Below are 17,912 nucleotides of genomic sequence, written 5' to 3' on the forward strand. Positions count from 1 at the left end.
TATTTAAATATATATTTCAATTTTAAATTAAATCGACCTAATCTATTTAAATATATATTTCGATTTTAATTTAAATATATTTTATATTTAAAACTGTTAAATAAAAATATTTCAGTTTTACATTCTGACAACCCAAACTTGCACCACACAGGCACATGGGCCATGGGGGGCATGGATGAACTTAGACCGAAACCGACCCAAACCAACCCAACTCGACTCAAACCGACCAGGTCGATTTTGCTTAACATTGGATCGGTTTCGGTTTCCATCTCAGGTAACCCGACCAGGTCGGGTCGGTTGGAAAAACCTCAGTAAACCGACCCAACCCGCTCTGTAAATAGCCCTATTAGATATGACCCAAAGCCTTTGAATGGAAGGGGTTTTGCTCTTCATGGAGTGTGTCTTACACCAACCTTGCAGTACATTCCAGCATCAAGTAGGGAAGATATTTTCAATGTACAGCTGAAAGGGTTGTAAAGTTGGTGTGAGGCGCATATTCTGTGAAGAACAAATCTAGATTTTTGACGAAAAACAGTTAACATAAATTAAATTATATGAAAGGGATCAATAAATGAATTCGGATTTTATTCATGGGAGATATTTTCAATGTATGGTTGCAAAGGTTGTGAGAATAGTGTGATGATAGATTTTGTGAGAACTAAATCCGAATTCCCAAACTCTAATGGTGGTTCAGTTTGTCAATTCACTAGCAGGTCATATACTCATAGCAGAGACTTGGGTTCACAAAAAAGGTTTGGTTGAACTAGATCAACCAATGATAAGGTTCCACACCAATACTTAAATACATGGGGCCAACATCTTTCATGGTGGGGCCCATGAATTTATTATTGACGTGAAACCCCAGCATAGCCTATTGAACGTGTTACCACTAGGTTGGGGGTTATGGCCTTATGGGTATGTGAATGGGCTACCCCTGTTTGTTTAGCCCCATTAACACCCCACCCCAATGTGCAAGCAAGCGTCCGCTTTGTAATAACAATAGATGTGCCATGAGCAAGTTTGGGCAGTTGGTGGATGGACTTTTTTCAGTTACCATAGTTGGTGGATGGACTTGGGTTGAATAAAAAAGGTAAAGGTAAAGGTAAATTATAGATTAGCAAGTAGTGATACTTAGTCCCAAAATTTTCATTTGCAACAAAGACCTCCTAAATTCTTAAATTCCAACATTTTCCTCTTCCCATTAATTAAATTGAAAAATAATTTACTTAAGTTCCCTTTCAAAATTCATATGGGCAAGTGATAATGAAAATGGGCAAGAGAAAGAATATTATCTTTTTCTCGCCCACTTTGTTTCTAAACCCTCACTATAGAAAAGAAGAAAGAAACATAAGCAAAGGATTTATACAAATATATACGAGAAGGGGCAAACCGTAGTACAAATTGAGGAAATGATAGTTTAGAGATTTAAAAATGTTCAACAAACACATGACAGCAACATGAAGCTTTTTTGAAATCAAGGCCCTATTTGTTTGCAGTTAAATCTAACATCTAAACGCCCCTGAAATAATAATTACTTTTAGAGGCATATTGGAGCTTGGAGTTCGTGAACTTTTCTTAGCTCTTATATTTAGGGTTGGCAATTTTGACCCCAACTGACCCATTCTATTGGCGGGTTAATATGAGTCAAGTAATTCATTAGGGTTAGTGGAAAAGGGTCAGAGTGGGTTGGGTTGAGGGTACCCATTAAGGTCGGGATGTTTGAGTCGAAGTTAAGCTCTATCTATACTCGCCAAATCTCAGAAAAACAACAGTTAACATGACCCGAACTCAGGCCTCCTAGTGCGTCCATATCTCATTACAAATCCAAACCACCATGCCACATTTTATTTTGTGATTAAAAGTGAAATAAAATAGATTTTATTAACTTTCGTGTTTACGTGCAATTTTACACGAAAGCACTTTTACCAAAGCAATTTTATGAAAAGTACCTTTATGAAAGTAGTTTTACAAAAGTACTTTTATACAAAAGCACTTTTATAAAAGTACTTTTATGAAAGCACTTTATGAAAGTACTTTTGTGGAAACATTTTTATGAAAGCATAAAAGCACTTTTACACAAGCACATTTATAAAAAGTACTTTTATAGAAGTACTTTTGTAAAAGTAAAAGCACTTTTATAAAAGTTATGCATTTTCTGTAATTTTTTTGCTATTTTCTAAATTTTTCTGGTTTTTTTGCATTTTTGGCAATTTTCAGGTATTTTTCTACATTTTTTGAATTTTTGGTATTTTTCTGCATTTTCTACAATTTATTGTGCTCTTTTGCATAATTTCTGTATTTTCTAATGTTTTCATGCATTTCCTACGATTTTCTGGTATTTTTTGCATTTTTTATGATTTTTCTGCAAAAGTTCTACATTTTTTGTAATTTTCTGGTATTTTCTACATTTTCATAATTTTTTGGTTTTTTTTATTTATTTTTTTGTTTTTTGCATTTTCTGCAATTTTTCTACTACATGGCAGTTTCGAGAGAGATGATTCTCTCAAAGAGTTTTTTTTTAACCCAACCCGTTTCTGTCATGTGACAGTCTTAAGAGAGATGATCTTCTCAAAAATGTTTTTTCGGGTATACGGGTCAACTCGGCCCAGTTCTTTCACGTGGCATCCTTGAGAGAGATTATTCTCTCAAAAATTGTTGTTTTTGTTGTTGTTGTTGTTGTTGTTGTTGTTATTACTATTATTATTATTATATCGTATTCCACACGAGTCACCCTAAATGACTACCCATGTTGAATGTAGGTACAGATGTAAACAGTAGAAGGGCAAAACAGGTAGTAAATGGTAAAGTTTGAAGCAAGGTTCAAAGCATCGACATGTATCATGTATCGTTCCAGGACCTCCCCGATACGCCCCTACAGTGGGTGTATCGGGGTTCTGACCAGTTCAGGGGGTGGAAGAGCCTTAAGCTGGCCCCCTGAGCCAGTTTCAAAATGTTAAAAAAAAGCATACAAAACAGTATCGATATCGCCCGATACGTTGGTGAACCTTGATTTGAAGTAATGATACATAGTCTTATTGCTTGAAGGTTTTTCTTTCTGATAAATAAACTTAATTTTAAACTAAGAGAAGGAATTTACATAACGTTCAATACAAACTAAGAGAAGGTTTTTCTTGATTCAACGAAGTATGTTCTGCTTTCAAGGGCTTGCTACTATGTTGTTCACTGAACCTCACTGGTGCTTGGTATTTCATTTCCAGTAGTTAAGAGTTTGTATCTGCTCCTCACAGAACACACCTCACACCACATCTTGGCTGTGCATTTGAAATATTTAATGCTTGTAAATTTTTCTTCATGGGGAGATGTTCTAGATGCACCGCTGAAACATGTTGTGAGGTCAGAGTGAGGTGCGCTGTGTAAAGAGTAGATCTGAATCCTTCATTCCAACAACCACCACTGAATACCTACTGGCAGTGGCTCAGCCGGCCAGGAATATTCCCTTGGGATGGGGGCAAGAGTGGATGGAAATTTTTTCTTCTTTTTTTAGGGAAAATGGAGAATGGAAAATTGAGGGTAGACAAAATTTTCTATAATGCAATTATGGCTGTGTTTGGAAACGATACAAATAAGTGTGAATGTAAATATGTAGAGTGTAAAATGGTTCATATAAATTGTAAAGTCGGGTTAGTTTTGCAAAAAGTCTTTTTGATAAGAAGGTAAATTTGTTAGTTCAAAACTAACCCAATTTTGCAATTTATATGAACCATTTTACACTACATATTTGCATTCACACTTATTTGCATCATTTCCAAAGGTAGTCATATGAACCAAACCCTATTTAACTTTGGGTTAGGCTAAGATTGAGGCATGGTCAAAACATATGAACTCTATTTAACTTTGGGTTAGGCTAAGATTGAGGCATGGTCAAAACATATGAACGCTATTTAACTTTGGGTTAGGTTAAGATCGAGGCATTGTCCAATCCAAGCCACCAAAATAAAGTAAGCAAGTCATTCCAATTCAAAACTAGGGATGACAATTTTCCCCATTTCCCCGATTCCCGTGGGGATCCACCCCGAATGGGGCAAGGATGGGGATGATTTTCCCCCGTGGGGATGGGGATGGGGAAATTTTCATCCCCGTTAGCGGGAACGGGGCAGGGACGGGGAGAGCACTCCCTGGCCCACGGGGACCCTGATCCCCGCTTCATGGGATCCCCACTAATATATATGTATATATGTATGCATACGTTATATATGTAAATATGTAAACATACATCTATATATTAATATTTTTAAAAAATATGGTTGAATGTATTTGAATATTTTCTAATACGAATGTAAATGTTAATTATTTTATTTTTATTTTTTTAAAATAAAATAAAAAAAACAAAAACAAAATAGTTAGCAATATAAAGAATCACGGGGAATGGGGATCCCTGTAACCTTGTCCCCGCCCCACCCCATTGCCATTCCTATTCAAGATTAACCTGAAAATCCAATTCAAAATGGATTGATACGGGAAAAAATAATGGATTATGTGAAATTTAGAATTGGGGTTTCAACAAATCAAATTGATAAAGATTGAGATCAATAATTAATGTGACTTTGCCCCCACCCGATAACATTTTCTTTGAGAAGTTTTTTTTTTTTTTTTCGGGGAGGGGGGACCCCACCCAATAACTTGGCTCCACCCCTGCTTGCTGATGTTGTATACCACTTGCATATGTAATCGTAGGAGCAGCTTGCTAATCAGGCAAATGCACAAACTCTCAGCCTTTCATCCTTCACAGGATAGAGAAGCCATTCTAGAACATATAGAGCAGCCTACAATCAGGCATATGCGCATTCCCTCAGCCAGTCAGCCCCAAGGTTTTAAAAGGCTAAAGGTAGAGGTGATGCAATTGGGTGTCGAAGAGGCGAGAGTCAGATCAGATCCAATTTGAATCCGGATTCAATCAAATAATAGTTGGGTTCGGATACCTCCATTGATCCCAACAAATCAGATCAAATCGAAAAAAAGGTTGATCCGTTTAGTTGACAGATCAAATTTGAATATACCTCAATCTGATTCATTACTTATGAAATATTATATTATATATAATGTATATTCTATATATATTATTTATATAATCTTATATATCTATTAAAGGGATAGGGGTGATTTCCCTTTTGCCAAATGGCAGCCCTTTAATATATAAGATTCTTTATTGAAAATTCTTAATGAAGAATTTATATATATATACGATCGGTTTCGGTTGATGGTTTGACCATTCGATATGAATGAATGGCCAGTTCTGGTAACAAAAATTAGAAGCAAAAAATTATGGAACCGTTCTGGCCACCGGTTTTCAAGTCGGTGGTTCGACTGTTCAATTCAAACGAATAGCCCGTTTTTACAACAAAAATTACAGGAAAAAAAATTGAGTGTGTGAGGGCCATTAAGCAGTATCTTACGTGTAATGTCATTCGAGTGCGTGACTCGTACGACCCGAAAACGAAACCGTTATGGCCATCAGTTTTTAGGTCAATGGTTCGACCGTCTGGTTTGAATGAATGACCCATTATGACAACAAAAATAATAAAAAAAAAAACTGAAAACCATTGAATGGGTCAATGGGTCGACGGTTTGACCGCTCGGGTAAATGGGTCATTGATCGATTCAACGGTTTTTGGCTATGGACCAAGATTGGGGTAAAATGGAACCGATTTCCTAAACAGTTCCCAATTAAAAAATAAAAAAAAAATGGCGATTCAATCATCCGGTTCAAACGGACGGCCCGTTCCGATAACAAAAATTACTAGCAAAAAATTGAGTATGCGAGGTCCATTTAAGCAGTATCATACGTGTTATGTCATTCGAGCATGTGACTCATACAACCTGAAAACGGAACCATTTTGGCCACCGGTTTTTAGGCCAACGGTTCGACCATCCGATTCGAACGGATGGCCAGTTCTGACAACAAAAATAAAAAAAAAAAAACGGCCAAAACCATTAAACAGGTCAACGAGTCGACGGTTCGACTGCCCGGCTCAATGGGTCATTAAACGATTCAACAGTTTTTGGCCAGGTACTGGGATTGGGATAAAACGGAACCGGTTGCCTAGACGGTTCCCAATTAAAAAAATTAAAAAAATGGTCAAAAACCATTGAACGGGTCAATGGGTCGACTGTTCGACCGTTCGGGTCAATGGGTCGTTGATTGATTCAACAGTTTTTTGCCAGGGTTTACCACCATTTTATTTCTTCCCTTTTGTTTTTTCTTTGGGTTTTCTTGTACAATGTTTTTTTTTTTCTCACAAGACAGTTTGCTTTGTCTCTTTCTTTGATTGCATGTCTGTTTAGCTCCGTCTCAAAGCAGAACTTTTGACTTGATTTTCTGATTTTTTTTTCCTTGGCTTTCCAGTTTGGTGGATTTACTGCCAATTTTTTTCTATGTTTAAGGTCACTTTGGATTTATCTTTCAAGGTTCTAGAATCCCTTGCAATGTCCACCCTTCCCATGACTATGACTACAAAGTTATTTCGTCTAATTATTGAGATCTAGAAAAAACGACCTAGAAACGGATCCGTTTTGGCCACCGGTTTCTAGGTCAACGGTTTGACCGTCCAATTCAAACGGATGGCCCATTTTGACAACAAAAATTAAAAAATAATTAAAAAATGGCCAAAAACCATTGAACGGGGTCAACGGTTTGACCGCTCGGGTCAATGGATTGTTGACTGATTCAACGATTATTGGCAAGGGACCAGGTTTGGGGTAAAATGGAACCGGTTGCCTGGACAATTCTCGGGCCGAATGGTCCTACTGTTCGGTTCAAGTGGGAGTTCTCGATGTGAAACAAAGGACAGCTATGAAGTAGAACTCAAAACCATGGTTTTTAAAAATGAACCAGTCAGGGGTCCAGTTACCAGTTCGAACGGTCCGACCGTTCGACCCGAATGACCGGCCTGTTCTGATGAAAAAATTAAAAAATTAAAAATTTGAAAAACGGTCAAAACTGTTCGAACGGTTCAAACGGTTAACCGGCTAGTTCAGCGGTTTACTGACCAAAATCAACGATTTTGGGGGAAAAAGCGATTTTGGAGGAAAACGGAACCGGTGACCATTCTTGGTTTTTCCGGTCCAACCATCCGGTCCGGTCCGATTTTGAAAACAGTGCTCAAAACTATCACTGTATGATCGTATTCTTTATATGAGATGCTTTATTGAAGCAATATTTAAAAAAAAAAATAGCACATGATGATCTCTTTTAAGTCTTTATATGAATTTCAAGACTTTAGTACTTATAATTGCAAGTTTCTTATTAAGAAACTATTATCTTTTTTAATATAGCAAATATCAATATTACAATTCCATTCCAGCCCTTGTAAAGCAGCAGGGCCCCTCCGCTAATTATATATTATTATATTATATAAACGATCTAATATATTATTTATATTATATCACCATGTTTTTTTACTATAATCCATATTGAATCAGATTCGAACTGGATACCCGATAAATATTTGAATTCAAATCATAATCTTGAAAGTCCAACAGATTCTTATCGATCGGATTTCTCATCGAATCGAATTAGTTATGCCCTTTACTGAATCTAATCTAGTCCATTTGCAGCCTTTTTAAGGCATAAGCCTCAAAGTGTATAGATATACATATATATATATATATATATATATATATATATATATATATATATATATATTATTTTTAATATAAGCCTTATGTTTTATTTGAAATTTTATTTTCTATTTCATTTTATGCTTATAACATTGTCTATCTAAATTAGTTAATTAATATATACACGTACATTAAAATTATTTGCAATATTTTATGCATTCAAGGTACACTTTATTTATTTTATAGAAATTTTTATATTTATATTCATTTTTGTCTTAAAATTTATTATTTGCTTTATGGTAATTGATGGGGTGGAAGTGACTTTTGATCTTCATTGATAATAATTCATTTATATATACAATTATACATACATACATATGTGTGTAACAAATCAAAATTATTTTTAATTTCTCATTATTTTTAATGTCATGCTTTTTTTAATTTTATTTTACATTTATAACTCATTTTTACTAAATAAAAATATATTTGTTTAATTTATATATTTTATATTTTTTCAATGTAATATAATTTATAAATGATGGAGAATTAAAGCTAGTAAAAAGGGGGTTCTGTCCATGCAATCGAGTTAACTAATTACAATATTTGTTTTCTTTTTTTAGTGTTTATAAAACCGGACTGGACCAGCCAGTTGGAAGGGGAAAGCGAATAAGAATTGAAGGCAAGAATTAAACACCACACTAAGTAAATGAAATGGGAAAGGAGATAAGAATTAAACCCCGCACTAAGTCACTCATAAAGGTGGACCTAATGGTGATCTTAGGGGCCATTTGATAACAATTTAAATGGCTGAATTGAAATGATTTATCGCTTTGTGGTTCAATAAAAAAAAGCAAATTAATCAACTCAGTTTTAGCTTCAGCCATTAAGGAACTCAAAACTTCTTTAGGGCTTTTTTGTGAGGGTTGAGTTGAAAATTCAGCTAAGTTGGTTCAACTGTTTTGGAAGTTTCTAAGTAAGCTATTCAAAAAGATTGAAGTGGGCAGTGCTTCAAATGATTGACTAACAACTGATCTAATATCTCTAGATTATTCACCAAACATATCTTATAGGCTCTGGTTGTTCATGTGGGATCCACCTAAAAAAAGCTAAGAGACATTGTTAGGGATGCCAATGGATTAGGTTAAATGATAAACCTGGCTTTACCTGACGCTATAGAATTGGATTAGGATCAAGTTTATTCAAATGTAGGTTGGGTTAGGGTTTTGACTCTTTAACCCAAGTTGAGTTTGGGTTTAGTTGACCTACCCTGCCAAGCCATGATAACCCTATACAGGTATATCATATTATTGTAATTTGCTTACTTTTACTGGGATGGGTCAAGTTGGGTTCGGGAGTAGAACATTGGAGGGTTAAGTTGGGGTAGAGCCGTTGAAGTAAACTTGTATTAGAAACTCGTATTAGAAGCAAACTTGTATTCATGCCAATGGGTAAACCCAACCCATTGGCATGAATTGAGATCTGATCTTCACAAAGCGCATTATGGATGCAAGTTGAACTAGGTTAGGTCGGGTTGAAGTCACTCCTAACCTATCCCAAGCTATGGAATCCTTAACCCTATCTCAACCCAAACTATGGAACCCTTAACCCTAACCCCAGCCCAATTCAAAGTTTTTAGGTTGGTTTAGGATCAAGACCATACTTGTTCACATGTTCGGTTGAAAACAACCCTAACTCAACCCAAGCTGTGGAACCTTAACCCATCCCAAAGTTTTTAAGCTGGGATAGGATTAGGACCATACTTGTTCAGAAGTTTGGCTTGGGCTTGTCTTTACACTAAAGCTCGAGCCCATTCAAATATTGGCAAAAGCTAAGCCCGATCCCAACCCTTGAATAGGCTAGATTAAGTTGGACTTGGGGTTTCTCTACTTCCTTTTGTCAAATGCTTTTATTTCCCATGCTTAAGGGTTGAGGTACGGGTGCAATCCAATCGAGCCAAGCCAAACTTTTCCATGTCTTGGCTTGACTTGACTAAAATATTATTAGGTTCAAGTTTTACTCGAACTATATTTTTCAGTTCAACCTTGGTTTGATTAAATATTCAATGAGTTCGAGTTTGGATCGAAAGCTTTAAAATAAATATATTTATATATTTTGTATATATGATATTTTTTATAATATTCTTATATTATATATGTACATATGTATGTTATGTATGTATGTGTTAGTCTAGCCAAACTTTTTATTGGTCAAGCTTGAGCTTGAAATTAATCAATATTACCCTAAGGTTCGAACTCAAATAAATTGTTAAGGTCAATTTAGTAATAGCATTATTATAGCTAATAGGACATAGTTACCATGCTCGTGAAAAAATTTCACCTTAAACTTAAAATTGTTGACATTCATATATACATACATGTAGAGGTGTATATCGGCCCACGGACGGCCTGTGCTATGCTAGTCCGCAGGTCATGCTTGCCTGCTCTAGGATACTTCTGAGGTCAGGCCCAACACGTCCCATGGCACTAGCCCACATGGGCCCGGGCTAGGTTGTGCCATGCCGTGCCAAGGGCCAAGCCTTGGGCTAGACCATAAGAGGCATATTTGAAAAAAAAAAATTAAAATAAATTAAAAAATAGACAAAAATTGAAACAAAAATCTTAAACTTTTATTTTATATGAATTTTTATGTATACAATTGTTTGTATGTGAAATAATAAAATGAAATTAAAAAATTACAATACAATTGGAATAAAATAGTATAATAAAATTGAAAATAAAAATTTATACATATTAAATACATTATATATTGTATATTATTATATAATTATTATTACATATACATATATACATATATATGGGTCATGCAAGGTTGTAGGCCCATGGGCCTGAAAACCCATGCTTGACATGGCCTGCATGCTACAGTGCTGGGCCGCAAGTGGCATGACCTGATTTATAAACATGCATATAGATAGACGCATACCAAAAATAGATAAATAAATAAATGAGTGCATACATACATACATACATACAAATATGAAGCTACATCAGGTTTAGGTTGGCTAAGGCCTAAACCCTAATTTAACTTGAAGTTAAATCGGGTTCATACTTTTGGGTGGAGGGGGGGAGGGAATAAATATGGATGGTCATATGGGGGCCAACCCATTGGGGTGGGGAGTGGGGGAAGGGGAAATTTACATAGAATAGTGGGGATTTTTGGACCATAGGGGCCTAGGGGGGGAGGGGGGGCATGGCTCCCCTGGGTCCCCCTGAACCCTATCCAAAAATTCAAACTAATCCAGACTAGGGATGCAAATGGATCAGACTGGTTTGAAACTCAAGCCCGACCTGATGTTACAAATCATAGATCCAATACAGTTCAAAGATCTGATTAGATCTCACAAGTGTCAGTTCAAAAAATTCTGAAAAATTAATAAGAAAAAGCATAATAGTTTATATAAAGAAAAACAAAAAATACAAGTATTTTCAACTATTTCAGTGTATATACATGTTTTTTTTTAAATAAATAATATAAAAACTGCAAAAAATGCAATATCAACACATTTATAAATAAATTCATGATCGAATCGGATAGGGGTGATCCAAACTCGACCGTTTTTAATCTGCCATATTTGCAAATCAGATCCGATCACAAAATTTATAGGATATTTGAACCAAACAAAATAGAATCGGGTTTCAAAGTGGACCAGATCATAATCCAATCCGTTTGCACCCTAGTCCAATCCAAGTCGCAGGCCTAGTAACCATTGTGCTTCATCTCTCTCAAAAGGCCACTTCAACGACTTATTAATGACAAAACAACAAATCATTCAGTTCAGCTATTTCAAATGTACTAGTGGTAGTATTTAATGTTGTCACAAGTGACCACTTCCCCATGCCTTCAAGTGCCTTCATCGTGCCCACGTCTCGCCATCAGAGTGCCATCAAGTGTGACTTGGGTGGGGCTACTTATGTATTTTGAATTGGGGGGATGCCAACAACATGATTGTAAATACAAGTATGATAGTTCAATATTTTGATGTAACCTTCTTCCAGAACACCAAAAGCTTAAGCTACTCTTTGAGGGGAGGTAGGTAGTTGAGTGGTGCCAATACCGTGTAAAGGTTAAGCACGAGGTCCCCTCGACACAAACTTGTGTGCTTGTGCTTGCCATCGTTTAATGCAATACAAATAATCTTTTGACTAATTTGTGTGCCACCTTGTTGCCTTTTCTTGTATTGTTGCTTATCTCATAGGCTTACTCCACCCACAACGAGTGCCACCTGGGGCCTCACCATTTAGCCCCGTGATAGTTAGTATTAGAGCAGGAGCTCCACTACACATTGGACCCTGTCGATCGACTCACATCTAGCACAAACAACGAAAGGCAACTGCGATGCCACCAGTGACATACTATATGGCCTGTCTCAAGCCCATGACATTGACAAGGCACCAACCGACAAACCTTCCAAAATCCAAGCCCCGAAGGGCCGCACAACCAAAACAGGCAAGTGGGACAAGTTCGTTGATCAATTAGCAAGTATGGACATGCGTGTCTTGCATTGCGAAGCAATAGTGGGTGAGACCCGAGATTAGGTTGATGAACTCCAACTAAACATGGAGACTGTCGAGCACGTCGTGGTAGAGCTAGAAACCCATGTCAATGGAGCCCTCAAAGAGACCCATGACACCTTGCAATGTTCCCAAGCCAGCTCCTCCCAAAGCAACCTCCAAGGCATGATGACAACTTCCAAGCACAATTGGATGAGATGAGGGGTGAGATATCCCTCATAAAAAGGGCCATGGCCAATTCAAATAGCACCTCATCTGCTCCAACCACACACATAAAGATACAACAACCGATGCCCTACTCAGGTGCATGGGATGCCCAAGAGCTAGACAACTTCTTGTGGCAACTTGAGCAATATTTCTCTACGACTGACATTCATGATGACCACATTCAGGTATGTACAACCGCCATGTATTTAAATGATATTGCAATGTTATGGTGGCGTAGGTGTTGTCAGGACATGGAACGGGGCACACGTACCCTCGACACCTGGGCCAACTTCAAACGATATATCAAGTGACAGTTCTACCCTGAGAATGTTGAGTACCTTGCACGAAGGAAGATGAAGAACTTGAAGCAAGAGGACTCATTGCATGATTATGTTCAATAATTCTCAACCTTGATACTTGAGATCATTGACATGTCTGACAAGGACCTATTGTTCAACTTCATGGATGGTCTCAAGCCATGGGCCGAGCTTGAGCTACAACGAAGAGGGGTGAAGGACCTAGCAACAACAGTGGTGGTGGCCGAGCAACTTGTAGACCTAAAGAAGCCGGATGAAGTAGACCACCAGCCTCCTAGCCCATGTACCAGAAGCTTGAGTGGAGGAGACGTGTAGTCCATGTTCCCTCGAGAGAAGCAACCATCCACCAGCAAGCTAGTTAATCAGCAGCAAGGAAAGAATCCACAAGGATCTTCTAACTCCCAAGGTTACTAGTACAGGAGACCTGCCACACCTCCTTCCCCGTGTTTCAGCTGCAATGATATGCATTGGACCAATCAATGCCCCTTGCAGAAGAAGATCAATGCCCTCATCACCAAGCTTAGTGATGATGAGGAGAGACCCACACAGTTGCCTAGAGTTGGTGCCCTCAAACTCATAAATGCCATGGTCAAGAAAGAGGTCATGACTAAACAGTCCAACAAAGCCCACAAGGGGCTGAAATACATAAACATCACCCTTGGCGGGAGGCCAACTCAAGCCTTGGTAGACACCGGGGCAACACACAATTTCATCTCCCAGGCAAAAGTTGAGCGCCTTGGCTTAACCACCACAAAACAAATGGGCTGGGTCAAAGCTATCGATTCGGGGGCCAAAGCAATCAAAGGCATGGCTCGTGGAGTAGAGCTCCAAGTGGGACCATGGAGGGGCAACATCAACCTATCTGTGGTTCTCTTGGATGATTTCCAAGTTGTTCTCGGAGTGGAGTTTTTGACACAGGCGGAAGCAACCCTCATGCCTCACATCAACAGATTACTCATCTTAGACGAGCGCCCCCCTTGCATGATCCCGATGACAACAACACTTTAGGTACATGGGAAGCAACTTTCAGCCATTCAACTATACCAAGAAGCAGACGTCCATAGAGCCAACACCATGTCAACAATAGAGAAGATCCCCTCTTTGACACATCACATCAGCACCCGAATGGGTAAGGAAGCCATCACGAAGAAGCAATCTCCGCCCAAGCCGTTCTAGCACCAACCTCAACAACAATGTCAGCATCTGCGCCAGCCTCAGCATCAACACCAGCATCAGCGCAACCATCATCCAACATCGAAGGCGCCCGGAAGACCAAAGGCCATCTCTAGCCACAACCATTTCAAACACACCCACTACAGGGAAGAGTGAGTGCCATTCTACCCACATAGGTACCCTTCCCGCAACAGCCATCACTCCATTCCTCCTAGGAATCTTGCGAGAAGCCATCATTGGGGGACAAATCATTTTGGGAATTTAAGTCCTAACAATCCAAAACCCCATTTTGCTCTGAACTTGGCCCCAACTTTCCCTTCAACCAAGCTAGACCCTCCTTTGTCTTACTTTGAAGCGGCCAGGAAAGGAATGAATCTAGACCATAGTTATAGGATTTCCCAACACAATGAACACTTTCAAGACTACCCATCAAGACCATGCTTGGGCCCTGGGAGAGATAGTGTTCATGGAGCAGGTAAAGAATCCTCCCTCACCAACAGTCAGATCAAAGCATCAAGTAAGAGTTGGTGTTCGAGGACGAAGACCGAATTGAGTGGGGGAGACTATCACATGTGACTGCTTCACCACGTCTTCAAGTGCCTTTGTCGTGCCCACGTCTCACCATTAGAGTACCATCAAATGTGTCTTGGGTGGGGCTAATTATGTATTTTGTATTGGGGGGATGCTAATGGCATAATCGTAAATACAAGTATGATAGTTCAATATTTTGATGTAACCTTCTTCCAGAGCTTAAGCTACTCTTTGAGAGGAGGTAGATAGTTGAGTGGTGCTAATGCCGTGTAAAGATTAAGTACAAGGTCCCTTCGACACAAACTTGTATATTTATGCTTTCCACTATTTAATGCAATACAAATCATCTTTTGACTAATTCGTGTATCATCTTATTGTCTTTTCTTGTGTTGTTGCTTATCTCGTAGGCTTACTCGACACACAACGAGTGCCGCAACGGGCCTCACCATTTAGTCTCGTGACAATGTGTTGGTTCCACTTGGCCCTGGGCGCACATCAGACAAGTGCTCGTTAATCCCAAAAAGGAGAAACGGTATTTTCTCTCACACGTCTCACAGAGGTAAAAAATGGGGGAATTTGTTGTTGCGCTCCTTCGACGGGCCTCGGTCTCTGACGAGTGACGAACAATGCTCGCCTCGTTCGCTTACAGTCTCTGCAACGTTAGTCCATCGAAGCTTGCAATCCACGAAACAATCGATCTCTATTCCCAACTTTAACGTCAGTCGTACCGTAGCAAACGCCTTGCTATGGAAATGGCCTCGATTTCTTCGGGTCCTCGTACGGTAGAGGAGATCTTCAAGGATTATAGTGGTCGAAGAGAAGGCATCATTCGAGCTTTGATCTACGGTACCTGTTTCATCAACTTTATTTAATTTTCTTACCCTACTTTTTTGATCTCTCAACATGCTGACTCTCTTAATTCGAATGACCTCTGTATTTTTTCCCCTCAGATGTCGATGAATTCTACGCACTTTGCGATCCAGGTTAGTTCAGTTTTATTATACTGCTACTTGTTCTGTTTTGAGTGTAAACCGTGATTCTCGCAAATACGTGTAATTTTGTTTTCCTCTGTTTGGAACGTTGAGTTTTCCTTGTGCACTTTGAATTTTAAGTAATTATATGATGTTAGTTAATTTTTTTTGGTAGAAAAATGATTTGTTAAACAAACAAACCACAACAAGCAAACACAGTAGTGATAAATTTTGGGTCTAGGTGTTTATGCTTTTTTTTTTTTAATTTATTTTTATTCCTTTGTTTTCGCATAATTTTTCAGAGAAAGATAATTTATGCCTATATGGACATCCTAATGAAACTTGGGAAGTTACTCTTCCCGCGGAGGAAGTTCCTCCGGAGCTTCCCGAGCCGGCATTAGGAATCAATTTCGCAAGAGATGGGATGAACCGCAAGGACTGGCTTTCTTTGGTTGCTGTGCACAGTGATTCTTGGTTGCTCTCCGTGGCTTTCTATTTCGGTGCACGCCTTAATCGCAATGAGAGGTACATGTTGTTTGTTTTGCATTTGTATTTGTAGTTGTGGTAGTTTGTTGTTTTTGAGTATGGTTAAATGTTTTGAATATTATTTGTCAGATATTGCCAAATTGGTGCCAAAAAACATGTATGCTACAGCGCGAATTTGTATTGTCTTAATTTTTTAGTGAAAGTCCCTTGTTTGATTTTCTTTGTCTTCTTCCTACTTTCCAATCCGTGGGTTTATTATGTTACTTTATTCTTTCATGTTTTCTAATGGATGTATAATTCATTGTCGTATGGCTTGGTGAAACTCTTAAATATTTTGGGTGTAATTGAAGAAGCAATTGTCATCAAATCCACAATGTCAAAGGCCAATTTCATGGCTCTATTGGTAACAAATATAATTTCACCTACACTAGAATTACTGGATATGGGAATATAATAATTGTGATGTTATTTTCCAAGCCTTTCAAGATGCCTTTACTATCTCAAACAACAAGCTAAACCCATGAATGTCAAACTACATGATAGTTGTGTTTTTTGTAAGGGTGCTGAATCATCAATTTTAGAGCCATGACGGTTATAAATATAATTTCACTTACAATATAATTGCCGGATATGTGATGTAGTAGTTATGATATTATTTTTTTGTCCAATCTTTGTCATTTCTTCTTGTGAATCAATCTACCACAGGTTACCATTTCCATCTTTTATTAAAACAACCATTATTTCTCAAAATGATAAGCTGCAATGTATGACATCTCTATTTCTAGTACCCTATGTGGATGACATTCCGCTCATTGGGAATGATATTAGGAATGTTGTCTTCACTGAAAGTATGACTTTCACAATAGTTCTCTATAAAGGATCTTGGATAGGCTTCTATATCTTGGGCCTCTGACTCTATAGTGATAGATTGAAGTGATTAATAGGACTGTCCTAGAATGAACTCAACTTTTATTGCTTTGATCCCAAAGAAAGCAGAAGCAAACCACCTAAAGGATTTCAGACCAATCAGCCTAGTTAATAGCCTGTATAAAATCATTGCAAAGGTTTTGTCTCAAAGAATTAGAGTTGTGCTTCCTTTTATCATCTCCCCAAATCAAGGAGCTTTTGTAAAAGATAGACAAATTATTGATCAGATTTTAATTGCAAATGAGAGTGTGTAGGATTTCAAGAGGGGTAGGAAGAAAGGAATAGTGTGTAAACTTGATTTTGAAAAAGGCTTACGATTTGATAGTGTAAATGGATTCGAGGTTGTCTGAAAACTTGCCACTACTCAATTCTGGCAAATGGGACTGTAGTTGATCACTTTCCAGCCATTAGAGGGATTAGGTAGGGTGACTCTCTATCCCCCTTTCTTTTTACCTTGATAGCTGATGTATTGGGGAGATTAATCAAAAAAGTAGATTCTAGGGAATTGGTTAGAGATTGGAGAGTGGGAAGGGATAGAGTGCTTATTACACATTTGTAGTTTGCGGATGACACAATCTTATTTTATGAAGGCAGTGATCTTTAGTTGGGTGAGAAATCTGAAACTAGTGGTCTAACTCTTTGAGCGAATATCAAATTTGAAAATCAATTTTGATAAGAGTTGTGTAGTGGGAGTGAATATGGATGAAAGGGAGATGTCAAATTGTGCAGTTATATTGGGTTGTGTAGTATCGCATTGGCCTATGACTTATTTGGACCTTCCGTTGGGAGACAATTCGAGAAGTGCCAATTTTTGGAATCCAGTGGTGGAGAGAGTCACAAAGATGTTAGCCTCTTGGAAGAGAAACTACCTGTCCTTGGGAGGGAGGATAACCCTAATTAAGTCAACATTGGCTAGCCTACCTGTTTATTATCTTTCAATTTTCAAAATGCCAGTTGGGGTTTCCAAAATCCTAGGAAAAATATTTAGGGATTTCTTGTGGGAACCAGGGGAGGAAAGGAAAGATAACAGGGTCAATTGGTAAATTGTAACTAAGGGCCTGTTCGTTTCCTCTTAACTCTTATCTCTTAAGATGAATCTTTTAACTTTAAGGGAAAAATGGTTGTTTGTTTTCTCTTATCTCTTATCTCTTAAAGTGTAATCATACAACTTTTTGTTTTCCAGTGATACCCCC

General features: G+C 38.0%; 1 protein-coding gene across 1 annotated transcript in view; it reads left to right on the forward strand.

Moving 5' to 3' along the window:
- The first annotated feature begins 14,752 nt into the window (after positions 1 to 14,752).
- AL1 (alfin-like 1) overlaps positions 14,753 to 17,912 on the forward strand; it is a 32,144-nt gene continuing 28,984 nt past the window's right edge. Inside the window, exons 1-3 of the mRNA XM_010255446.3 lie at positions 14,753 to 15,181; positions 15,286 to 15,318; positions 15,609 to 15,831. Coding sequence (XP_010253748.1) covers positions 15,082 to 15,181; positions 15,286 to 15,318; positions 15,609 to 15,831 — 356 coding nt within the window. The 5' untranslated portion in view covers positions 14,753 to 15,081. The remainder of the gene's footprint in view (positions 15,182 to 15,285; positions 15,319 to 15,608; positions 15,832 to 17,912) is intronic.

The sequence above is a fragment of the Nelumbo nucifera genome, chromosome 2 (genome assembly GCF_055504915.1).
Source record: "Nelumbo nucifera cultivar China Antique chromosome 2, China Antique-T2T, whole genome shotgun sequence".
In the NCBI taxonomy this organism is placed as follows: domain Eukaryota; kingdom Viridiplantae; phylum Streptophyta; class Magnoliopsida; order Proteales; family Nelumbonaceae; genus Nelumbo; species Nelumbo nucifera.